This window comes from Furipterus horrens, unplaced genomic scaffold, assembly GCF_987537825.1.
Source record: "Furipterus horrens unplaced genomic scaffold, mFurHor1.1.pri manual_scaffold_6, whole genome shotgun sequence".
NCBI classification, from domain to species: domain Eukaryota; kingdom Metazoa; phylum Chordata; class Mammalia; order Chiroptera; family Furipteridae; genus Furipterus; species Furipterus horrens.
This window is the reverse complement of record NW_028327176.1, coordinates 96643045-96668035: the sequence shown is the minus strand read 5'-3', so window position 1 is coordinate 96668035 and position 24991 is coordinate 96643045. Positions and strand designations below refer to the sequence as shown.

Genomic DNA, 24991 nt, shown 5'->3' with positions numbered 1-24991 from the left:
GATTTTATTTATTTATTTTTAGAGAGAGGGGAAGGAAGGGAGAACTGGCCAGCAACCCAGGCATGTGCCCTGACTAAGAATCAAACCAGTGACCCTTTGGTTTGCAGGCCGGCACTCGGTCCACTGAGCCACATCAGCCAGGGCTTAAATTCAATATATAAATGTATAAGTTAGAAAATGGAAATCTTTTATAATTAATTTTTTCTTTGTTCTTCCTTTGCTTTGGAATCAGAAACTTGATTTTCATACCAGTTTCAGGCACTGTGTTTCTAGTTGCTAGATGAAAACTGTTAAGCCATTGTTTTATTTTGAAGAGTTTGACTGGTTAGGGTCAACATATTTTTGCATGTTTTAACCATTGTTTTTTGTTTTTGTTTTTTGTATGTGTGTTGCTTTCTTCTTGGCATTTGTACTTAATAAGCAGGGTACCTGCAACTGGGGGCTACTGTAACAGCCAGGTGTCCACGAACATCATGGTCATAGATTAGGGGGTGTCAGTTGGTCACATCCCGCAATCACTCACAGGCCTCTTGATACAGACTTGTTACCAGCGATGTTGGCTCTTGGTTTTTGAGTTCAGCCAAGAAATAATTCAGAACTCTAGCGCAAGAGAAATTTTATTTAGCATGTAAAGTGAAAGGACGTGTGAAGAAAAGATTCAAACAGGCTGCTCAAAGGTGCCTTGGCCCTTTAGAGAGAAAGTCACAGAGTCAGAAGAAGGGAGCCAGCTGGGCTGCTTGGACTCAGGAAAACAAATTACAGAGGCAAAATAAGGGCCACTGGAGACAGATTCTGGGGATTAGCCTGGGAAGAGCTGCCTGTTGCTCCCCTGGCTGCAAGTCCCCTGGGCATTGTCTGGTCAGTTTCACCTTCAAAGAATGTCACTGAAGAGGGACCTGGACCAAGAAGGTCTGCCCTAGCACAGGCTTGAATATGTAAGATAGACCTTCTGATTAATTATCTGGCTATAAATTGCTGGGTCAGTTTGTTCAGCTATCTGCCTCAGTTTCCCCATTCCATTTGCCAAGGAGTTTTCCCAGCTTCTTACTATCCTGCCTCAGACTCATGGTAGTAAGCGATCTTCCACATGAACAGAAGTATTCTGGTCGAGAGACTGAAATTTTACTCTTATGTTTGCTTTGGGTTGGATTCTTGCCTCCATTCCACATTTTTCCACCCTCAGTTTCATCCTCTAGAAATCAGGCAAACTGATAAGTAAACTGATGGTTGTCAGTGGGCTTCTGCGGGGGCCATGACTCTGGTGGTGGCTGTTGCTGAGGTGCACAACCTATGATACACCTAATGTTTGGGAGGTTATTTATATTTCCATCATTTATAACCACTTATTGTCTCCACCTAAATTAACAGGGTTGGGTGGCAAGAGAACAGCCAAGGTAAGGACAGAAGATCGAAGGTGCTCCCCAAAACCTCAAGGCCCAGGGCGTCCCCAGAGCTCCAGCACCCCGAGAAGAGTAGCTTCGCTCCGCTGTCTCCTCCCCTCTCTTCTTCCCAGTTCACCCCAGGCAGAAGCCCTCAGTGTCACGTGGTCGATGGGGGGGTGGGAGTGGGCGGCTCAGCGGCCGCCATCTTGCGGGTTTGGAGGCGGAGCGTGTGGAGTGCAGGTCGCGCGCTTCGCTTCCCCTCCCCTAACCCTTCCTCCGGCTGGCTTCTGGGCTCCTCCCCACTTCTGGCTCCTGTGGCCGCTCCCTGACTGGAGAAGCGGGGAGCCCGGAGGGCGGGGGGTGTGTCGGACGCGTGCTCGCGCCCTCTAACCGCTAGCCGCGGCCGCAGGCGCGCGCTCGGCCGTCCCCCCCGCGGGACGGCGCGGGGCAGAGGGAAGGGGGCTGCCCCGGCTGTGGGGGCGGCGCGAGGCGGCCGTGGCGGCCGAGGCTGCAGCTGTGGCGGTACGCCGGGGCCGCGCATCTAGGGCGCCCGCGAGTTAGACCTGCCGCCGCGGCCGCTGCTGCCGGAGCCATGTACCGCAGCGGCTCCCGCTCCTCCGTCTCTTCACATCGGCCTAAAGAGGGCGGCGGGGGCTGCCCGCGCACCGGCCGCAGCTCCGGCTCCTCCTCAGGCCCGGCTCGCCGCACGTCGCCGCCGCCGCCCTCCGGCTCCTCGTCGCGAACCTCGGCTCGCCGGCCCCGTTCGCCTTCAGGGCACCGCGGCCGCCGGGCATCACCTTCCCCGCCACGGGGTCGCCGCAGCTCCCCGTCTCCACCCCGCGGCCGCCGGGCCTCTCCGTCCCCGCCGCGGGGTCGTCGCGTCTCCCCGTCGCCGCCGCGGGGCCGACGACTCTTCCCGCCGGGCCTGGCGGGTTTCCGAGGCAGCAGCCGTGGGGAGTCCCGCTCCAACTTCGTCCGGGACGGCCGCGGAGACCATCCAGGCGACAGCGGCAGCCGGGTAATCCCACCTCTTGACCGTGACTCTCTTCGTACCCCAGCCCCGTCACCTGGGGTTTTTGCTTTTAGAAACGCCCTCAAGCGCCCGTGCCGCCGGGCCTCCAGGCCAGGGTCCCAAAATCGGTCCTTCGCCCCCTCGACGACGCCCGAATCTGGAGGTCCCCTGTCAGCCCTGGGAGCTTCAGTTGCACAGTAAGGACTCGGGACCCGCTCCGGCGCCTGGTCCTGAGGCAGTGCTCCATTTCCTGGGAATAGGCTGTTTGTCGCGCTCTGGGCGAGGCGTGGAAAAGTTTGCCAGGGCCAGGGGAATTTTCTCCAAACCGTGTGTCTTGATAATTTTTCAGTAGTTGATGCTTTCTCAGAGTTCCGTGGTTTTGTATCCCCTTAGACCTGAGCTGCCTCCTGGATAGCAGAAAAGACGCTGAAATGTCTTTGTGGCGAGTTAGAGTTGTTTCAACTGTGCCAGGGTAGACACCTAGAGTGTAAACTGTTGGCTATCTGGATTGGAGCTGCCCCTCCAAAATGAAGTGTGCATCCCCACTGTCATTTTTACAACTGCTTTCACTTACTGAGCTATGCGGCAGGAATTAGGCTTAGCTTCACTGTACATACTCTTTGAACATTCACAAACCTTTGAGGTGAGGCATTTAACATTATTCCCTGTTAAAGAACAGCTGAGGGACCCGGAGAGGTTTAAGTAACATCACGCAGTTAAAAAGTGGTGATGCTGTGCTGTGATTCAATTCATGTATGCCTGGTTCCCTTTTTTTTTAACCATTATGTTTCCCTGCTAGAGGGACAGAGCATGAGGGTAAAAAGTTTCGTTTGGACATGATATTGACCCGTCACCAGAAGCCTCACTCTAGTAGAGCCTCTGGGTAGGGTCTGGTGTTTTGGGTGTTGATATTCAGTTCACCAGTCTTTTCACACCCCATGACAAAGTTTCTGTTTTCTTGAGGGGCTCTCTTAACAGTATGCTCTGGCACTCTGGTCAGAGGTGAATTGACTTGTAACTAAATTAAGATTTTCATAGATGAGCAGCTGCAGTCTGAGTGGTAGTTACTTCAGCGGAAGCAAGGAAAACAGAACACTTGTTTCCAAACCTCCCTTTTCTTCTCCAGTGCACAACCTTAACAGGTTTTGGGTAATGACAGAAAGGTGACCACTGACTGCATAAGAGTGATAGAAGACAGGCAGAATCCTGTTAGGAAATTTGGATTTATTCTTAAGAATAAAACAAGAAGCCACAGAAGGATTTCAAGCAGGAGACCCAGTCTTTTCTGTCTCAGTAAGTGACACTACCCATTGCTCAGCCCAAAGCGGCGATCATCTCCCTTCTCCGAAGCCTAATCTGTCAGATTACCTTCATCTGTCTAACCTGTCAGCTCTACCTCCAAAATACATCCCCAAAACTGTCCTCCTCCTGCCATCACTTTATGATATCTTCCCTGGATTATACATTAGGCTCCTTTACACTCTGCTCTTGTTACCTTCCAGTTTATTCTGTACCCATCAACATGATTTTTAAAGCTTTATTTTATACATTTGAGAAGTATATATTGAACATCTACCATGTGTTAGGTGCTGTTCTGGGTCTTGGGGGAATAAGAGTGAGTAAACCAGTTAAAAACTGCCATCATTGAGTTTATATTCCAGTAGAGGGAGTTGGAGAATAAGTAAAATAGAGAAGTAAAATGTTTGGCATGTTAGATGCCTAAGAAAATAGAGAAGGGAGTTGAAATTTTTGATAGGGTAACCAGGGAAGGCCTCTGGAAAGGGGACTAGTAAAGACCCAAAGGAGATGAGGGTTTGGGCAATGTGAACATCTGGAAGAAGAAGGTAGTCACATCATATCACTCTCCTGCTTGAAACCCTTCTGTGGCTTCTTATTTTACGCTTAAGAATAAAATCCAGATTTCCTAACTGGATTCTGCCTGTCATTCTTACACAGTCAGTGGTCAGCTTTCAGTTGTTACCCAGATCCTGCTAAGCTCATTACAGAGCTTGTTCTTTTTGTCTGAAACATCTTTCCATCTGTTCTTTACAAAACCGGTATTTCATCACTTCAGAAAACCTTTCTCTAACCATCCTGTCAGAAGTAGCTCCTTTCCTCCAATCTCTTTTTTGTTGTTTTGTTTTAATGACTTTATGGCACTTAGCTATCAGAAGAACTTTTCTTTTCAACTGTTTTGACTTGCCTCCTGCACTAGAAATGTATAGGTTCTGAGAGCAGACTTAATTCACTTCTCCAGGCCCATGCCCAGTACTAGTAAATGAAAGAAAGAGAGGTCATTGATTGGGAGAGTTGAAAGTGTGGGCTTTTATCTAAGAAAATGATAGTTTTTTAAAAAGTATTTTATTTTTAGAGTAGTATATTACCATAACCATTTCTCACCTTGCTGGACCACAACTTTGTGACTAGGGAGGAGAACATTTTTGGGTATAGGGATGTATTGATCTATTGACTATTATATTATCTTTTGCTTTTGTAGAGACGTTCTCCTGGTCTGCGTTCTGACTCATCTTTGGAACAGAGCTTAAGGATCACTGTTGGCAACGACCACTTCTGTGTTGGCATTCCAGAACGGCGGCGGCTTAGTGATCGACTGGGTTCACCAGTGGATAATTTGGAGGATGTGGACAGGTGGGCTTCATCTGAGGCAGGGCTGTTGTAGTGGTTGAAGATAGAAATGTTGATGTTTTCTGAATGGTGTATTTGAAAGTGGTGCCAGCAGTGAAGTTATAATGCCTGATGTGCACTACAAAGTATAACATTGGAAAAGGCTTTCTGATTGGGGAGAGTATATTGATATAGACTCTGTTGCTGAAAGAATTACATAGAAGGATTTAAAGGTCATCCTGGTCCAATTGGAAAGAGGAAAGCTGAGGGGATAGAAACAGTTTCTCAAATTAAAACAGTTGAGATGATATGGATTCTAAAATACTGGTATTTAGGGGTTCTTTCTGCAAAGAAAGTTCTGGTCTTTAATAGTATTATTTTTCTGTTTGTCCAGGCTGCCCTATAGATTCAGAAAGAGTTTAGATAAACTCATGTTTAATATATGTGTCCATATTAAATATGTAAGTATTAATACAAAGTTAAAGATCTTTAAAAATATTACTACTTTACAACTATTAAGTGCTGAGGAAGGGGAAATACATCCCACAGAGTGTTAAATATAGATCTCAAGTACTAAGAACTTAACTATAAATGGGAAGTAAATAATAATATTAGGTGTTTTTTACCTCACAAAACTAAAAGAGTAAGGACTGGAGTGCAGGGAAAACACTATTGCTGAGAGCTGAGAATTGTGTCTGTGATGGTGTCTGCCCAGCACATTGGGAGTTATGATTAACAGTAGCAGTGAATCAATGTTATGTTCTTTCAAACTAAGACTTCCATGCAGTGGCACACAGAGCATAGGCTGGCAGGTGGGGGACAGCTGGCAGGAAGTCTGAGGACCAGTGCTGCCCTTTGGTAATATTTACTTCTAAGCTGCAGTGGCTATTTGATGCATTGAAACAAGGCAGTCCAGTCCAGTATCATATAACACTGAAGCTTCTGAAGATAGGGCGATAGATAGTGACTATATCACTTAATTGAGGAAACAGCCCTTGACCCTCTGGCTGCTTCTATTTTAGTAAATGATTGAGTAGGCAGTGTGAGGGGTGGTGCATGATGTGATTGTCTTCCTTCCTTGCTGAGGTTTTGAGGTAACGTTAGCATTTCCTCTTGGTAGGCATAGGGTTTCACCTCCCTTTCCATGAACTTCATTGTACATGTGTTCTTAAGATAGCCAATTGTCGGTTTTTTAATTATAAACATTAAAATTTCTCTCTCAGGGAGTTTGGAGCAGTAATCTTCTTTCTAGAATCATGTATTTCAGAGAGACAAGTCTATTTTAGAGGAAGTGAGATTAAGGTTCTAAAAGGATTTATTAGGCCATTCTTTTGACTTTTTGTCTCCTGCCATTTTGCTCAGTATGGTTTGTGTGGATAATTACCGTCCACTAAAATCAGGCCATAGGTCCACTGGCATTCTTAGGATGTCTCCTGAAAGTGAATCCAGTTTTTGGCTGATGAAACAGTCCATGTCCATCCTTTGTCTATATTCTTTTTGTTTATTTTTCCCCCTAAGATTCCCACTTTTTTTTCTCTTCCCTTATTGAATCTGTTAGATTTTTATATCAGGTTTGGGTTGCAGCCACATTGCCAGGATTATCAATATGCTCACCTTGGCAGCTTTGTATGTAGGACTGTAACATTCTGAAAAGGGAACATGATCGAGTTGTGTGGAGACAGTTTCTAAAGACTTGTGCATGTGAGGTTGATTCCCCTTGGCTATCTAAGTACTCTGTACATTGTAAGTTCCATTCATGAAATTAGGAATTATTATATCCTAACTTCTCCTTGCCCTGACATATGTGGAAGGTGTGGGAATTTTTTTCCCCCTCTGTTTTGCCTGAGGAAAAAGGCAAAAGCAGACAGCTTTCTGCAGGCATTTTGGAGAATCAGCAGAGGAAAAGAATGGAAAGTTTGGGCTCTGGAGGATCTTTTTTCAAAAAACAGCTTGATTGAGCTATAATTCATGTACTACACAATTCACCCATTTAAAGTGTTCAGTTCAGTGACTTTTAGTACATTCACTGAGTTTTAGTATATTCATAGTTCTGCATTCACACCACTATGATTAATTTTAGTATATTTTTATTACCTGCATCTTTAACTATTAGTCCCCCACACCGCCTGCCCTAGCCTATCACTAATCTACTTTTTCTCTATGGACTTTCCCATTCTGGGTTTTTTATAGTCTATTCATACAGAATAATATAATATAATATATGGTCCTTTGTGACTGGCTTCTTTCACTTGGATTTTTGAGATTTAGTCATGTTGCAGCATATCATTTCTTTTTATTGCTGATAATACTTTATTGTAGTTATTTTGTTTATTCATTAGTGATGTATGGATGAGTACCATTTCAGTTGTTTCCACTTTTTGGCTATTATGAATAATTGGTGTACAAATTTATTTGTGGACATAATTTATCATATATGATTTTTAATTTATTTAATGACATTTGTAAATACAAAAAGAAAAAAGGTAGAATAGTACAGTGAACCCCATGTACCCATCATCCACACCCAACAATCAATTTTTCTTAAATAGATAGTCCTTTATTTTAGGAAAGAGTTGGCCTGAACCAGAGCTTTTAGAGAGAGTCTGTCACTGGACTATTTTGAGCTACAGGGGATCCAGTGGCCCTTTTTAGGGCTCACTTTTTCTGTATCCAGTTTTTTCACTTACTCTTTGGGAGACCTAGGGAAGGAGGATAGGAACTTCTAATAAGCAACTTGATTTCTGCCTGTATTTACATGATAATTCATTCTTTTAACTGTTTCTATGCCTTCTTTCATTGTTTTTTGCCTCCTTTTGCTGGAAATTGCAAATCTGAACTGAGACTTTCTAGAGTTATCTCATTATTTCTAGCTTCTTGGTATTTAGTGCTGGATTAGGTCTCGGGTTAGTATGCCTTTTGGTGGTGACATTTAATAGTTCTAGTTGGGGAGCTGCATGTGGGAACATGGGTGAACTTGCTACTTTTGCTTTCTCCCCTTCACTAATATGATCAGAGACTTTTTGTATGGTAGGTGGTGTTTTAGCAATGGAGTGACTCACCTCATGGACATTATTCTCTGGAAATAGGTGTGTTCATGGCTGACCAACTTACAAAGTAAAATATTTTACATTTGATTTCATAGATTGTCCCTGGTTTATTCCCATTTTTTCCTATTTCATTCTACATTGAGAACTTAAAATTTCTCGGATTCTTAGGGAGGAGGTAAGTAATAGGAGCCTGGATTCCCACAGGTGGCATTCTTTTAGAGGACGTGATAAAGTTTATCCTTGATAGTCTTTCATAAAGTTACTTATAGCTGTTAACCAGGTCAAAAACTTTGAACAAAGGCTGGGCTGGTGAATAAAAAAAAGGCAACTCTTTGATATTCTGCTAACTTAATCCCAGAGACAGGAAAGCAACTACAGAAAAAAAGTCATTTCTAGGAAATCACAAAAAACAAAAGTAGCTACCAGAAACTGTAGAAGACACCAATAAATACCATCCTTTGGATGGTAATTCACTCTGGACTGTGAGTGACATGTAAATTTTTCTTTCAGATTACTTAAAAGTTATATGCTTAAAGTGCTAGAGGATCTTTATTTTCATCTGTGATTTAAATCAGAAACTTTCTTTTTGGGAAGTAGAAACTCTGTGATCATAATGCCCCAAAAGTTTAAGACTATTGTGTGTGGTATAGAGCTCTGAGCTGAAAAGATAGATGTTCCATCCTGTATTTTTACTTCCTTTTTTTTTTTTATTATATTTTATTGATTATATTGTTACAATAGTTCCAGTTTTTTCCCCTTTACTCCCCTCCACCCAGCACCCTCTCCCCCAGCAATCCCACCCCCAAGTCCGTGCCCATGGTTTGTACATAGAAGCTCTCCTGCTTCACCCTTTCATATATTCTTCTTCTTTTTTAATAAATAAATGATTAATTATTTTAACAATAAAAAATAACAATCCCTCCCTCTCAGATATTAAGACCCTTTATAATCTTATAAAGGACACTGGGCGAAGGTCTCAAGCTCCTCTAGCTGCTTCAAGCTGGACATGGTCATCGTCCTACCTACCCTTGGGTCCAGAAATCCCTAATAAGAGTGGGGGTGTGGAGGGGAGGGTGGCCTTCCCACATGGGGAAGGATCATGCAGACTCCAGGTCAGTTGGCTGTCCCCAGACAACGACGTGCTTGGTTTAACAGGCTGGCATCCTTGTTGTATTCTCCTCATTCTTCACCAACCCAGCCACTTAGTTCAGCCAAACCGTTGAGTCTCAGGAGGCAGCGCTGCAGACAGGATTAAGTGAGGCCTATACGTACAGACAATCACTCAGGTAATGAGATCATAGACTTATGCCCTTTGAAAACAGAAAACACATGTTAATTTATATAACATAACCCACAAACAAGTCTCTAAATCTGTAAGACTGTCTTATTGGAAAGACATCCAGTTGCAAGGCATTTGACATTCTTCTTGCCTGTAACTTAAATATCTTTGATGATACCACAGACATAGTTTAACTTTCAAGTGAAAACATATTTTAAATGAAAAGAGACTTTAAAGACAGTTTGCTGCATTACTTTATAGTCTGTCACTGATCATTGTGATTTTCCTTGAATAATGATTTTTCTCCCTAAGATTACCCTCCTTGTCATTAAAGGGACTGCATTAAGTCCACTTTTAATTTATCCTGTTCATTTGCATAAACACAACAAGAGCAGCAAATGATCACTTATGATCTTTAGTTCTGCTTTGCTGGAACTTACCCAAGGAACATTTAGGGTAACCTTCAGTTTGCCCTTCAGGGCACAGAAGCTGAGCCATATACCTGGCATTCAGCCTTGTCTGTACACACCTGTCTTTTCCAAGCCCTTCTGGTTTTCCATTGTGCCTTAAGTCCCTTCTAGCCATCTTTCAGGAAAACAACTTTCGTTCCTTCCCTGGAAAGATTGCTGTGGACCACACAACCAACCATGGTACCAGGCCTTTTATTTCATGGGCTTTTATAACCTTTGAAAGTCATTCCCAGTTCCTCAGGGCTTTTTGGTAACAACCAGAGCCCAAGCATGTCTCCTTTAGACATGACATTCCGGTCAACGTCTTGGTCAAAAAAAAAAAACCTTCTATTAACAACTGGTCTTATTAGTTTTATGCAAATAAACTTATGTCACTACTTACTTCTTTAGAATGCCAAACTCTGGAGGGATCAGTTAGAGAGAAAAATATACAGTGTGAAGGAAAATCCTTGTCCTTCTAATATTCACTGAACTGGCATTTCTATTCTTCATATTTTCATTTTTCCCCCACTAAGAATTTTTCGTTTGTTTTTCCATTACAGTTGTCTCACTTTTTCTTCCCCCCTCTTGCTTCCCTGCACCCTGTCCCCTCCTTCTCCAACATTTAGTCCCCACTCAGTTGTCCATGTCCTTGGGTCATTTATATATGTTCTTTGACTAGACCCTTCCCCTTCTTACCCCCTTCTCTCCCTCCCCCCTCCCCCCTTGTTACTCTTAGTCTGCTCCTTGTTTACATACCTCTGGTTCAATTTTGCTCATTTGTTGGTGGTGTTCATTAGTTTCCTGTAATAGGTGACAGCATAAGGTATTTTTCTTTCATTGCCTGGCTTATTTCACTAAGCATAATTCTCTCTAGTTCCATCCATGTTGTTGCAAATGGCAGGAGTTCCTTCTTTCTTTCTGCTACATAGTATTCCATTGTGTAAATGTACCACAGTTTTTTGATCCACTCATCTACAGATGGGCACTTAGGTTGTTTCCAGCACTTGGCTATTGTAAATAGTGCTGCTGTGAACATAGAGGTGCATAGGTTCTTTTGAATTGGTGTTTCAAGATTCTTCGGGTATAATCCTAGCAATGGAATTGCTGGTTCAAAAGGCAGTTCCATTTTTAGTTTTTTGAGAAATTCCAAACTGTTTTCCATAGTGGCTGCACCAGTCTGCATTCCCACCAGCAATGCACCAGGGTTCCCATTTCTCTGCATCCTCGCCAGCATAAGTTGTTTGTTGATTTGTTGATTCTGGCCATTCTGACTGTATTTTTACTTTCATGTCTCAAAGGTTCAAGACCTTTTTATTTCTATGAAGTAAAAATATATAGTGAGTCAAACCATCATGAACTCTTTCCTGGGTCCAAGATTAGCAGAGTGCATGTGGATGTCTAGGCAAGGCAAGAAAGAGAGTAACAAAACAGGCTGTGAGGAAGTTTTATGGTTTTTAATATGTGAGCCAGCAAAATAAAGCATTGGAGAACCTTCTGAAACTTATGAGAAAATCATGCCAATTTATTCCTCATAGTGAAATCTTTCTTTTCCAAGCGAAATATTATACAGAACTTTTCTATATAAACAGATGAAGTTGGAGCTAGTGTGATTCAATGAGGTCGGAGGCCCAGAGCCATGCAGACTGCTTTCCTAGTGTGTCGTTCCTTTAGGCAGCTCCTGAGCATTGTTCAGAATCCCTGTGGAGCACAACTGAAAATCAATGATCTGGATTGGTGTATTTCAAATTTTAAGGTGTATACAAATTACCTGGAGATTTGTTAAAATGCAGATTCAATTTAGTAGGCATCAGTGGAGCCTGAGAATTGATATTTTTAAAAAGTTCCCAGGTAATACTGATTCTGCTGATTCAGACCACACCTTTAATAGCAAAGAGCTAGAATTTATCTAGTGTGGAGTTGTGTAATCCAGAGCTTTTAGTAGTTTGGTAGTGAGTGGTGTTTTTTTTCACCAAATCTTAGCATGATACTCTGCATCCTCAAAGTCTAGTCAAAGAAGTCAGGTGAAGAGCTCTTTTTATTATAGATTAGTAATATCTCCTCTTGGTTAGAAGCTGCTTGTGCCTTGCCTGGGGAAGGGAGGGGAAATGTTCCTATATAGATTTGTTCTTTGACTTCATAATTATTGTCTTTTGTCCTAAGCATTCTATAGCATCCTTGTCGAATGTCAGTCTTGTCTGATCTTGCCCTTTCCAAGTCCACTGTATTCAGTAAGTCTTGTCTTTCCTCAGGGACGACTTGACTGATGATTCTGTCTTCACGCGAAGCTCCCAATGCTCTCGAGGTCTTGAACGATATATTTCCCGGGAGGAGGGACCTCTCAGTCCCTTTTTGGGACAGCTTGATGAGGACTACCGAACAAGAGAAACTTTTCTGCATCGTTCTGATTATAGTCCTCATATCAACTGTCATGATGAGATGTTGCATGGAACAGAACGGAGCAGAGACAAACTCAGAGGCTCCTACTCTATACGACCTGAGGAAAGGAGCCGGGAGGCCAAACGGCCCCGTTATGATTACACAGAGAAGATGCACAGCATGGGAAGTGATCATCCAAGTTTTACATCAGGAACCCGCAATTATCGACAGCGTAGACGGAGCCCAAGCCCTAGGTTTCTAGACCCAGAGTTTCGAGAGCTGGATCTTGCCAGGCGAAAACGAGAGGAAGAGGAAGAACGAAATAGGAGCTTGGGACAGGAGCTGGTGGGAGTTGATGGTGGTACCAGCTGTCCCATCCCTGGATTGTCAGGTGTCCTAACTGCATCAGAGCCGGAGTATTCTTTACATCGGCCTGAGGAAGTATCTGTGATGCCCAAGAAGTCAATTCTGAAGAAGCGGATTGAGGTGGACACAGAGTCTTCCATGAAGGTCTCTGCTGCATTTCTTCTATAGTCTCTTGCTAGTTTCTTTAATGTCTTAAAGCCTGATTACTTATCTGGGTGATCTGTCCCTAATGGTATCTTTGTAATGTATGCTGGACCAACATTGTTATGCCTATGAGCTGCACTTTTCAGAACTCCCCAAAGGAAACTAGTCTCAGAATGCATCAGTAGAGGGCTTCTATTATCATATATTAGGCATCCCAACAGACATTTCGGAGATTATTGTAGCTATTTGTCTCAAGTAGCCCTGTAGGAATGTTTGATTATGAGTTTCTTGGAAATGAAGGTTGAAGGACAAAGGGAAATGATCTAAATTTTCCTCACCTCTTTTTAGAGAGAAGATAAAATATATGAATGGTAGGACACTAGACCAGAAATCAGGTAATTCTGATTCTGGACCCACCTCTGCCACCAACTTGCTATGTGATTTTTACACAAGTCACCTCACCATTCTGGACCTTGATATATATTTTTTAACTTTGTTTTTATTGTTGACACTATTACAGATGTCCCCATTTTCCCCCTCTTTGCCCATCTTCATTCAGCCCTTGCCCTGCCTCCCTCTGGCCTTGATATTTTTCCCTCACCTATAAAAAGATGCTCAGGCATGAGCAATGATTTTTTAACTGTCCTCTTAAGAGCTAAAGGTTTCTGAAGAGGTGCCTTCCCTAAAGGCACTTAGGGAGAGAAAGGGAAGTTGATCAATTAGTGTTTTAGAATGTCCTAACTCCACTTCCAAAGCAGCTCTATTTTTATATGTTTTTTTTCTTTGTGAATTCATAGAAAACAAATAAGCTAGGATATCTCTAAAGTTCTTTTGAATCCAAATTCCTTGATAAGGACTATAACAAATGGGCAAAAGTGAGGATTCAATCCAATCTGCCTTATTTCCTTTTTCTCCTTGCCATAACAAGAACACCTGGAAAGATAGGGGCCCAAATCTTGAACCTGACTAAGGATACTGCACCTTCCCTTCATTCGTACTTATCTTTCACCTATTCAAGAATAACAAAGCATCTAAATTTTAGTCAATTGCTAGTTTTCTGAGTTTATGCATAGAGACCAAATCGGTTGTGTTTGTCTTTGCAGCTTGAGAGTTTTTCCAGCAATACCAGCTCCAACCAGGATCACCGTCTCGACTCTGGACACCCATCTGTTCCACTGAGTGGTGCTATTGCTGCTTTTGCTTCAGAGTTTGAAAACAACAAGGGGACCATGGAAGACACTACTTTGAAGGAACCTCAGGGCAACCTCTACCAATGGGGTCCCCTCCCTGGGATGCCCAAAGACAATAGTCCTCTCAGAGAGAAGTTTGGAAGTTTTCTGTGCCACAAGGAGAAATTGGATATGAAGGCTGAGGGACCTGAGCGACACACAGACTTCTTGTTGCCCCATGAGAGAGCTAGCCAGGATGGCAGTGGTTTTTCCCGCATCCTGAGCATGTTGGCAGATTCTACCAGTACACAGGAAAAAAGACGACGTAGCTTCCCTGACATTGAAGATGAGGAGAAATTTCTCTATGGAGATGAAGAAGAGGATTTAAAAGCAGAATCTCCACCAAAGCCACTTGGGAGCTGTGAGAGTGAAGTTATGAGGCAGAAGTCAAGCTCCCTGCCCTCTTCAGCTCCAGCTGTAAAGCTAGAATCAGAAGAGACCAATCCAGAATATGCCAAAATTCATGACTTGCTCAAGACCATAGGCCTGGATATTGGGGTAACAGAGATTAGTAAACTGGCTGCACGCACCCAGGAACGACTTCATGGCAAGAAGCCATCACGTTCCTCCACTGACCGCCATTCCTCAGTTGACCAGCACTTTTCAGCAGACCACTGTTCCTCAGTTGATCACCGTTTTTCAGCCGATCGGTGTTCCTCAGATCCTCACAAATTGGAGAGCAGGGAGGCACACCATAGCAGTACCCACTCCCCAGAGGTGTCCCATCCACATCCAGTTTCTCCTGTAGATCCTTACCTGCTCACAAAAAACAACCCCCCATTCCTAAAGTCTGACCATCCAATGGGTCATACTGCAGGACCAGAAGTGGTTGGCAGTGGGTTTCAGTCATCTGTTGCTGTCAGGTGCCTATTGCCGTCAGCCCCATCTGCCCCAATTAGACTTTCACACCCTGCTTCTTTATCGCAATTTCATGTGCCAAGGGCCTCTCAGTTTGCTGCAGCTCGGATACCTTCAAACTTCCAGGGACCTGCCATTCCCCCTGCTTCCTTTGATGCCTATAGGCACTACATGGCATATGCAGCCTCAAGGTGGCCCATGTACCCCACCTCTCAACCATCAAAGCACCCTCTGCCTGAGCCTCACAGGATAATGCCAGTTAGCAAACAAGCTACTCGTAGCCGTCCCAATCTCCGTGTGATCCCCACTGTGACTGCTGCTAAGCCCAAGCCGAAGAAGTCAGTGCTAGGCTCAATTCCCACTGCCCAAGTGCCTGTCCAGATGTCCATCCCATCGCTCGTAAGATATAATCCGGAAAAGATCTCTGTTGAGAAGAATCGTGCTTCCCAGAAGCAGAAGGTGAATTTAGCTTTGGGGATGCTGTGCCTGAGTCTTTTAACATAAATTTGTATGTCTTTTAGAGGGAGCTGAAAAGTTTTAAGGCCTTTTTACTTTTAAGTTCTTTGGAGGTGGCTGTCATTACCCTAAGTAATGTATGTGCTCCCTCTGTTTTTCTCACACGTTTTATCATTAAGACCAAAGTCTGGCCCTAGGTCCCACTGTGATTGCTAGACTTCTTTTTTCTTTTTTGTTTATTTCTTAATTTAAATTATTTGCTTTAGAACACTGTGGGTAGGAACTGGGAGTGTTGAAGTCTTCAGTATGACCTCAATAGGGAGTAAGGAACCAAAATTGGGTTGTGTGAAGAATCAAATCTGTTTTTCATCCCAGTAAGTTTTCGGTCCTTTTCCTGTAGTGATTATGGTAGTTAAGAGCTAATAACTAGTTGTTGCTTGGCAATTAAACCAAGAAATAAGCTTTTCTTGTACTGGCTTATTTTAGAGTTCAGGAATAACAATTTTATGACATTTTTTAAAGTAGTTCTTATGCTATCATGGTTCATTGGGTTCCCAAGCCTATAGGAAGGGAGCAGTGGTTGGGGTAAGGTATAATAATTCTATATATTAGAGCAGTAGGTAAAAGTCATGTAGGGACATGGAGTACTAAATAGAAGAATTTCAAAGGGAAAAATACATACTGTGAAATTTAAACTAATAACTCACTTTGTTTAGGAACATAGAAATGTAATATGTATAAATTTGATTTGCTAATAAAATAAGACCTAAGGAGAGAAAAAAAAAAAGGAAAAATGGAGAGCCAATCTTATTTTTTTCCAGTTTAGAAGAAATTTAGCTTATCCTTGAGAAGACCAAAAAAAAAGTCTTTCATTTTGTTGAAGTATTGGGGAAGAAGGGTAGGTTCAAAAAGACAAAACCTAAGACTGAAGAGACATTGTTGGGAGACTGGGTGCTTTCCCCTTTCCCTTTAAGAACCTCGCACTTAAGTCAGGGCTGATAATAACACAGGTTTTTCACATTTGCCCATTATAGACAAGCCATATTTGTTTTTCATTAGGTGATAGTAGTACAAGTGAAAGATCATGAGCTTTAGGTTATTTAAACCTGGATTTTAAACTCTTACAATATGACCTTGCATGTGTTACTTAATCTTTCACAACCTCAATTTTCATACTATAAAACAGAGATAATGTCATGAGGATTCAATAAAATGATAACGTAATGCAGCTAACACAGTGCTTCACCCATAACATACTAATTTTCTTCTTGATAGTTCCCTTTGGGCTTAGAATCACTAACACCTGCTGTCAGTAGTGTTAAAATTAATAGTGTAGTGTTTCCTGCATTAAAATAATAATTTTTGGGCTATGTAGCTCTAGAAAGGATGATTCTATTCTAGAACTTGGATCAGAATGAAATACCATGTTCACTATAAAGTCAGAGCCTCAGTGTACAGGCATTTAGATCCTTGCATTCAGGTATGATCCAGCATGAAGGCTTATGAACAAGTGCAGTAGGAAAGGGAGGGTATTGGAGGCTGAAGCACTCTCTTACCATTTTGTACTTTGAAGGTTATCGAAGAGAGGGAAAAGCTAAAGAGTGACCGGGAAGCTCGCCAGAAGAAGATGTACTATCTCAGGACTGAGTTGGAGCGACTTCATAAACAACAAGGTATCAGACACTCCTTTGCATGACTGCTTTTTTGTAGTAACTTTAGTAAGCGACCCAAATGAAGAGCTTTGGGTACTCTCAGACAGGTTCAGTGACTTGAAGTCTCACTTGAAAAACATCAAGATAATTAGACTAATAGAAAAGTTGTAATGATAGTGTAAATAATTCTCAGATATTCTCCTTGATTATCAGGATTTTACTATTATTTGCTTTTTCTTGCTCTCTCAATCTCTATGTGTGTGTAATTTTTCCTGACGCCTATAAGAGTGAGTTGTAAATATGATGCTCCTTTACTCCTAAATACTTCAGCATCTGTCTCCTAACAACAAAAAATTGACTTGCATGACCATAGTACATTTACCAAAATTAGGAAATTAACAGTAATATACTAGTCTACTGATTTTATTCATATTTTTTTACAAGTTGTCCAAATATTGTTCCACCACAAAAGAAAATGCAAGATTATGCATTGCATTCAATTGTTCTTTTAGTCTCCTTTCATTTGTAACAGTTTCTGAATATTTCCATTTCATAACATTGACATTTTAGAAGAGAAGAAGTGGCCCTGGCCAGATGGCTGTTGGTTGGAGTGTCATCCTATACACCAAAAAGGTTGCGGGTTCCATCCCCGATCTGGGCGTATGCGGGAGGCAGTTGATTGATATTTCTCACATGGATGTTTCTCACTCTCTCCCTTCCTCTCTCTCTAAAATCAGTAAATATGTACATTTTTAAAAAGTTTTTAAAAAGAAGTCATATTTTGTAGAATGTCCTTTAATTTTGGTTTGTCTGATGTTTCCTTATTCAATTCAGGTTATGAATTTTTGGCAGGAACATCACAGAAGTGATGCTGAGTTCATATCAAGTGTTGATTTGTCCTATTACTGGTGATGTCAACTTTGATCATTTGGTTAAGGTGGTGTCTGCCAGGTTTCTCCACTGTAAAGTTACTATTTTACCCTTTTTAATTAGTAAGTATCTTATAAGGGAGATACTTTGAAACTATGTAAATATTTAGTTGATCCTCAAACTTATGCCTACTAGTTTTAGCATTCATTGATGTTCTTTCCTGAATAAGTTATTATGATGGTTGGTAAATAGTGATTTTCTAGTTTCATCATTCTATCTTTATTGGCTTTCTGTTGTAAAAAGAAGCTTTCCACCCACCCTTCCTCTTTCATTTATTAATCCATTTATATCAGCGTGCACCCATGAAATTTTCATTAAATAGCTTATAATATATGCTTTCATTATTTATTTTCATGCTCCAGTTGTCCCATATTTGGCCAGTGGGGTCCCTTTAAATTGACTCCAGTGTCCTTTTGATATTTCCCCATTATTTTTTGAGGACTTCCTTACTTTTTGGCCCAAAAAGATGTTCTATGATACATCTTTTGATTCCTTCTCTTCATCTGTGCTTTTAAAAATTAACATATACCCCAAGGAAAGAACATAACAAAGTTTCTAAATAGTATAGCTTGGTGATAGCATGGATAAACAGAAAGTGAGAGGAGATATCATTTATTCTCTTTGGGTTTGGACTATTTAGGGATCAGAATCTTAGTATTAATCCTGTGAGAATTAATTCATGAGGACCTTCTGTTTGGATAGGAGATAACATTAGGTGAGCCTGAGGCAAAACTTAAAACTCAAATGTAGGCAATGGTGAAGGGTTCTTAAATCAGATATAGTCAAATATGTGGCTGATTTTTGCCCTCTGAATAATTCTTTGCTTCTCTGAAGAGGACAGCCACTGGACTCATAGTTAACATTTATTAGTTTTTTTGGCAGATACACGCATACAAATTTGTATATACTATTTTGGGGATTCATAGAGGCCCTGAAGCCTGTCTGTAGACCCTTAGCTAATAACTCCTACATGAAAGATAATGTGATCCCTCATTCTTTATCTCCAGAGAAGCTTCACCTAAACCAGCCCATGTGGATGGAGAATTCCACTTGCTTTTAGAAAGTTTTATGGGAAAATGTTTTGTGACCAAAAGTCTTGAGAGATTACTACTCATGACAGAAAAGTAATTCATCTTAACTTAGTTTCCTTGTGTTTCTTTCTGTTGACATTTGACTACTTAGGGGAAATGCTGCGCAAGAAACGAAGGGAGAAGGATGGCCACAAAGACCCACTCTTGGTGGAAGTGAGTCGGCTTCAGGATAACATTATCAAAGACATTGCAGAACTTCGACAAGAGGCAGAAGAGGCTGAAAAGAAGCAATCTGAACTGGACAAAGTGGCTCAGATCTTGGGAATTAACATTTTGGATAAATCCCAGAAGTCTTCAAACGACAGTAAAGAGTATACAGAGAAGCCTGGGAAAGCAGAAAAATCTAAGAGCCCAGAAAAAGTATCATCATACTCAAGCTCCTCTTCAAATAGCAAGGTAAAAACTCATCTTTTCCATTTCTATTATATTTTATTTTCATGGACTCCTAAAGAAGCTTCCTAACTAACCATTTTCTTAGCTTCCTTTTCCTACTTGTTTTTACTCTCGTTAGTTTTGTAAAGCATTGATCAAATCATGACACTCTCCAGAGTTTTAGCAGTTTCCCGTTGCCCACAAAGTGGAATCCCAAATCCTAATTATTCAGGCCCTCTGTGTTCTTTTGTTTTTTTTTTTTTTTTTAAGTATATTTTATTGATTATATTGTTACAATAGTTCCAATCCCTCTGTGTTCTTGTTCTGTCATTTACTCCTTAACCCACTCAAGTTTTGGCTTCTAATCTTACCATAACTTATATATACCATTTTGTGGGTTCATGTTTAGAACAAAAGTCATGTACATTTCAGTTCTCAAATTGGTATTTGATATAGAGTCACTGACTCTTAAAAATGTTTCTTCCCTTAGCTTCTATCACACTTCTTTCCCTGCTCTTAGGCTGGCTGCTGTTCATTAGTCTCTTTTGCTGCCTAGTCTCTTGTACCTGATCTTTAACTGTTTTAGTTCTTCAGGGCTCAGTCCTAACTAAGTTCTCCAGAATTCTTTCTTCCTAGATCATTTTATCCAGTTCTATGCTGAAACACCATGCTGACACCTTCCAGTTTTTTATATTCTAGCTCAAATGATTCTCTTGAGCTCCATATCTAAGTGTCCAACAGACTAATCATCATTTCTACTTCATGTCTCATAGACACCTCAAAATCAGAATATCCCAAACTAAACTAATGATTATGCTCAACCTCTAACTTCTCCTTTCTCTGGTGTTTCCCATCTTACTAAATGGCATTACTGCTATACAGTTTTCATGCCAACACCTTCAAAAACATTCTTAGTGCTTTCTTCCCCCTTACTGCTCCATACCAGATCATTTTCAGATTCTACCAGCTCTCCAAAGTAAATCTCAATTCCATCCATATTACCATTTCCATTGCCATCCAAGTTCACGCCACCTTCAATTCTTACTTGTACTGCTATACTCTTATTTCTTTCTCCACATACAGCCAGTGATCGTGATACTTCCTTGCCTATCTCTTCAGCCTCATTTCATGTTATCTTTTTCCCCTTGCTCACTATAATTTCATTACTGGCCTTTTCATTCCTCAAATCGATCATCACTCTAACATCTTTGCATTTTCTCTTCCCTCTGGTTACCGTGCAAACCCCACTTTTCTTATCCTTTCTAACTAACTCATATTCACTCTTCAGGTTGCAGCTTAAATGATTCCCTTGACTCCTTTCCTTGATTTCCTAGACTGTTAGAATTATCTGATATACACTGACAATACTTACATTTTTTGTATTAGCATTTATGACAGTTATAACTATATAATTATATGTGTTCCCCAAATTAGATTTTAAGGTTCAAGGGACAGAGACTATATCTGTCTCATTCTTCAATATAGTCCTTAATATGTAGCTCAGTGCCTGGCACATAATAAATGAGTAGTGCTCAATAAATATTAAACTACATCTTTCACTCTTAGCACCTCAAAATGCTTGCTCTTTTCTAGATGTGCAATATGCTATTTTGCATTTCTGATTTTGCATTAATAATCCTCTTAGTCTGGAATAATCTTTCTTCTCAATCCCACTCATTCTCTAAGGCTCAACTTGAATACTACTACTTTGTAGAGAATTCCTGAATGCTACCCAGATTTAGTCATCTCTTCTTTAGTGCTCTTAATATATTACTTTGTTTCTTTATCGAATGTATTTCATTCTGTCATTCTTTTTTTTTTTTTTTTTTTTTTTTTAGATTGTATTTATTTTCAGAGTGAGGGGAAGGGAGGGAGAAAGAGATGGAAACATCGATGAGTGTTTGATCCTCATGCACCCCCAACTGGGGACCTGGCGTGCAACCCAGGCATGTGTCCTGACTGGGAATCCAACCAGTAACACTTGGTTCATAGGCTGACAATCTACTGAGCCACAGCAGCCAGGGCCATCATTCTGTCATATTTAAAACATGATTTACAGCATGTCTGTTCTCATGTCTGTCTCTTCTAATAAATGAGAGCTTCTTGAGAATAAAAGAGTATATCTTCGTCTGTACCATGGTATCCAGTATGTCTAGTATATAGTAAATGCTCAGTTAATGTTTGAGTGATAGAGAAAAGGATATTCTGTATTCTCTATCAACCAAACTCTAATTATTCCATGTCTTTATGGGAGAGATCTCTTTCTCAATCAGGTAAGACTGTACTCTTTTATACCAGGGTTATTGAGTTAGGACCTTTTTTTATTCTTTGTAAGTATATTTTATTGATGATGCTATTACAGTTTTTCCAATTTCTTTTCCCTTTGCTCCCCTCTGCCCAGTAACCCCCTTCCCTCTAGTAATCCCACCCCACTTAGTTCATATCCATGGGTTGTGCATATAAGTTCTTTGGCTTCACCCTTTCCTATATTATTCTTAACTTCCCCCTGTCTATTTTGTACCAGCCAATTATGCTTCTCAGTCCCTGCACTATTCCTTCCCCTTCCCCCTCCCAGCTGATAACCCTCCAAGTGATCCTCGTACCTGTGATTCTGTTCCTATTGTGGTTGTTTGCTTAGTTTGTTTTTGTTTTTATTTTTTAAATTCAGTTGTTGATAGTTATGAGTTTGTTGTCATTTTAATGTTCCTAGTTTTGATCTTTTTCTTAAATAAGTCCCTTTAACATTTCATATAATAATAGCTTGGTGATGATGAACTCCTTTAGCTTTAGCTTGTCTGGGAAGCACTTTACCTTCCCTTCCATTCTAAATGATAGCTTTGCTGGATAGAGTAATCTTGGTTGTAGGTTCTTGCTTTTCATCATTTTGAATACTTCCTGCCAGGCCCTTCTTGCCTGCAAAGTTTCTTTTGAGAAATCAGCTGATTGTCTTATAGGCACCCCTTTGTAGGTAACTCTGCTTTTCTCTTGCTGCTTTTAAGATTCTCTCTGTATCTTTAACCTTTGACATTTTAATTATGTTGTGTCTCGGTGTGGTCCTCTTTGGGTCTAACTTGGTTTGGGACTCTGTGCTTCCTGGACTTGTATGTCTATTTCCTTTGCCAAATTTGGGAAGTTTCCTTTCATTATTGTTTCACACAATCCTTCAATTTCTTGCTCTTCCTCTTCTCCTGGTACCCCTCTGATTCGGATGTTGGCACATTTAAAGTTGTCCCAGAGGTTCCTGAGCCTCTCCTCATTTTAAAAAATTCTTGTTTCCTCATTCTGTACTGTTTGAATGCCTTTTTCTTCTTTATGTTCCAAATCATTGATTTAAACCCCAGTTTCCTTCCCTTCACTGTTGGTTTTGTGTGGATTTTCCTATGTTTCACTTAGCATAGCCTTCACTTCTTCCCTTATACGTTTGCCATACTGAAGCATATCTGTCAAGCCTGTGAGCATCTTTATCACCAGTGTTTTGAACTCTACATTTATTAGGTTGGCTATCTCGTCATCGCTTAGTTCTCCCGCTGGAACCTTGATCCGTTTCCTTTTTTGGGCCATACTTCTCTGTCTCCTCAACTTGACAGGCTCCTGTGTTTGCCTGTGTGTCTTAGGTAGAACTGTAGCACCTGTTACATTGTAAGGGGGGGAGCCTTAGGGATTTGTCTGCACAGGGAAACACATTTCACCATGTTGTGGTGTTGTATTTGGGGGAGGGATCTGAGAGGGAACAATGCTGCTTGCTCAGCACTCGTCCCTTTTCCAGGCACTTCTCCCACTTCCGTATGGGACTGGCACCCCTCTAGCTCTTGCCCTGGCCATCGTTCCCAGAGTGGGTGGGTCTGCGGATGTTTTAGGACCGTGGGGTCCTCTAAACAAGCGGACTCTACTGAGAGACCAGCAGTTTCTTCCTCTGCCCCAACCCCCGCTGGTTTTCATACTCAGAAGCAATGTGACTTTATTTTTCCTGAAGATGTAACCGTGAGCTGTGTGGTCTGGTCTGGTGCTGGGAGCACTCCCCAGCTATCCCTCCCTACTATTTTTAATGTGTGACTGTGCTTTCTGCCAGCCTGCCACTGCTGCCACACTGCTTCTTCTCCACCTGGCCCCGCCCCTCCTACCTGTCTGGATGAGTATTTCTTCTTTATATCTTTGTTTGTTGGACTTCCATACATACAGCTTGATTTTCTGGAACTTCTGGTTGTCTCCAGTTTTGAGGTAGTTGTATTCCTTCTTAGTTGTGGAGGGAGATGCAGTGTATCTATATAGGCCTCCACCTTGGCCAGAATTCGAGTTAGGGCCTTTAATGGGAGAAGAGCTTGAAAGTTCTGACCCTTTGTAGTTGAGTTATACATTGTTTGGGGATCTGTTTATATACCAACCCCATGATAACCTGTCATCTTTATTTGACTGAGTCTTCATGTTCTCTGAAGCTAATAGGGATGTGTTGCAATTTAGTTTTCATTTCAGCTGTAAGGAATATTGTGTCTGTAACTTCTCTTTTCTACCTATTCTTGGTATTTCTTTTTTTTTTTTTAATATGCTTTATTGATTATGCTGTTACAGTTGTCCCAATTTCTTTTCTCTTTGTTCCCCTCCACCCAGTGACATCCCTCCCTCCAGTTGTCCGTTCCCCCTTAGTCCATGCCCATTGGTTGTGCATATAGTTCCTCTGGTATTTCTTCTTTCTTTGCCTCTCTTTAAAATTCATATTTGATTTTTGGTTTTCTATTCATTTCATAAAAATAAACACATTTTCTTAATTTCATTCACCTAGAGACATCTGTTAATACATTGGTATATGTTATTCCAAATACTTAACAAATATGTGTAGATCTGTAAGAAAATGCCAGGCACTGTTTTAGATATGGGAAGTATAGCGGGAAACTGTATAGACTAGGTTCTTGTTCCTTCTTCTCATCAAATAGAAGACAGACAATAAATAAACAAGTTCAGGTTAGGTAATAAGTGCCTAAAAAAAGAAAACGGTAAAGAATATAGAGTAGTTAGGGAAATTCTTTTGTATAGGGTAACATTTGATATTCTATGCCTATTCATATATCCTTTTTTTTTTAAAAATGATTTTATTTATTTATTTTCAGAGAGAAGGGAAGGGAGGGGGAAAGAGAGGGAGAGAAACACTGGTGTGTGAGAGAGACATGAGTCAGTTGTTTCTCAAACGCCGCCAGCCAGGAACCTGGCCTGCAGCCCAGGCATGTGCCCCAACCAGGAACCAAACCAGTGACCCTTCGGTTTATAGGCCAGTGCTCAATCCACTGAGCCACACCAGCCAGGGCCTTATTCACATATTTTTATTGATTATTCAAATGTATTTTCTTACATACTTTTCACAGTAGATAATGAACATCTTTCAATGTCAATAAATAGACTTCTCTAATAACATTTTGAATGATCTTGTTCTTTTTGTTGTATAGATACCAAAATTTATTTAATCAATCAACTCACCCATTGTTTAACATAATAATTTCCTTAGCATAAATGTCAAGGAATAAAATTGCTGGGTCAAAGAATATAAAGAATTTTGAGATATGTAATATGTATTTCTAGATTATTTTCCAGAAGGGTGGTGCCAATTAATAATACTCACCAGCAATGAATGCATATGCCTGTCCCTCACCTGCTGGGTGTGTTCTCCTTAGTGACTGATAAATTAGACTCTAGCAGGGAAGGATTATTTTTGAAGTGCTGATTGTTGCTCT

At 41.1% G+C, this 24991-nt stretch overlaps 1 protein-coding gene across 1 annotated transcript in view; it reads left to right on the top strand.

The window, feature by feature from the left end:
• The first annotated feature begins 1878 nt into the window (after positions 1-1878).
• ZNF318 (zinc finger protein 318) overlaps positions 1879-24991 on the top strand; it is a 30945-nt gene continuing 7832 nt past the window's right edge. Inside the window, exons 1-6 of the mRNA XM_090282458.1 lie at positions 1879-2400; positions 4892-5043; positions 12047-12683; positions 13787-15229; positions 16800-16899; positions 18991-19295. Of these exons, the coding sequence (XP_090138584.1) occupies positions 1975-2400; positions 4892-5043; positions 12047-12683; positions 13787-15229; positions 16800-16899; positions 18991-19295 (3063 nt within the window). The 5' untranslated portion in view covers positions 1879-1974. The remainder of the gene's footprint in view (positions 2401-4891; positions 5044-12046; positions 12684-13786; positions 15230-16799; positions 16900-18990; positions 19296-24991) is intronic.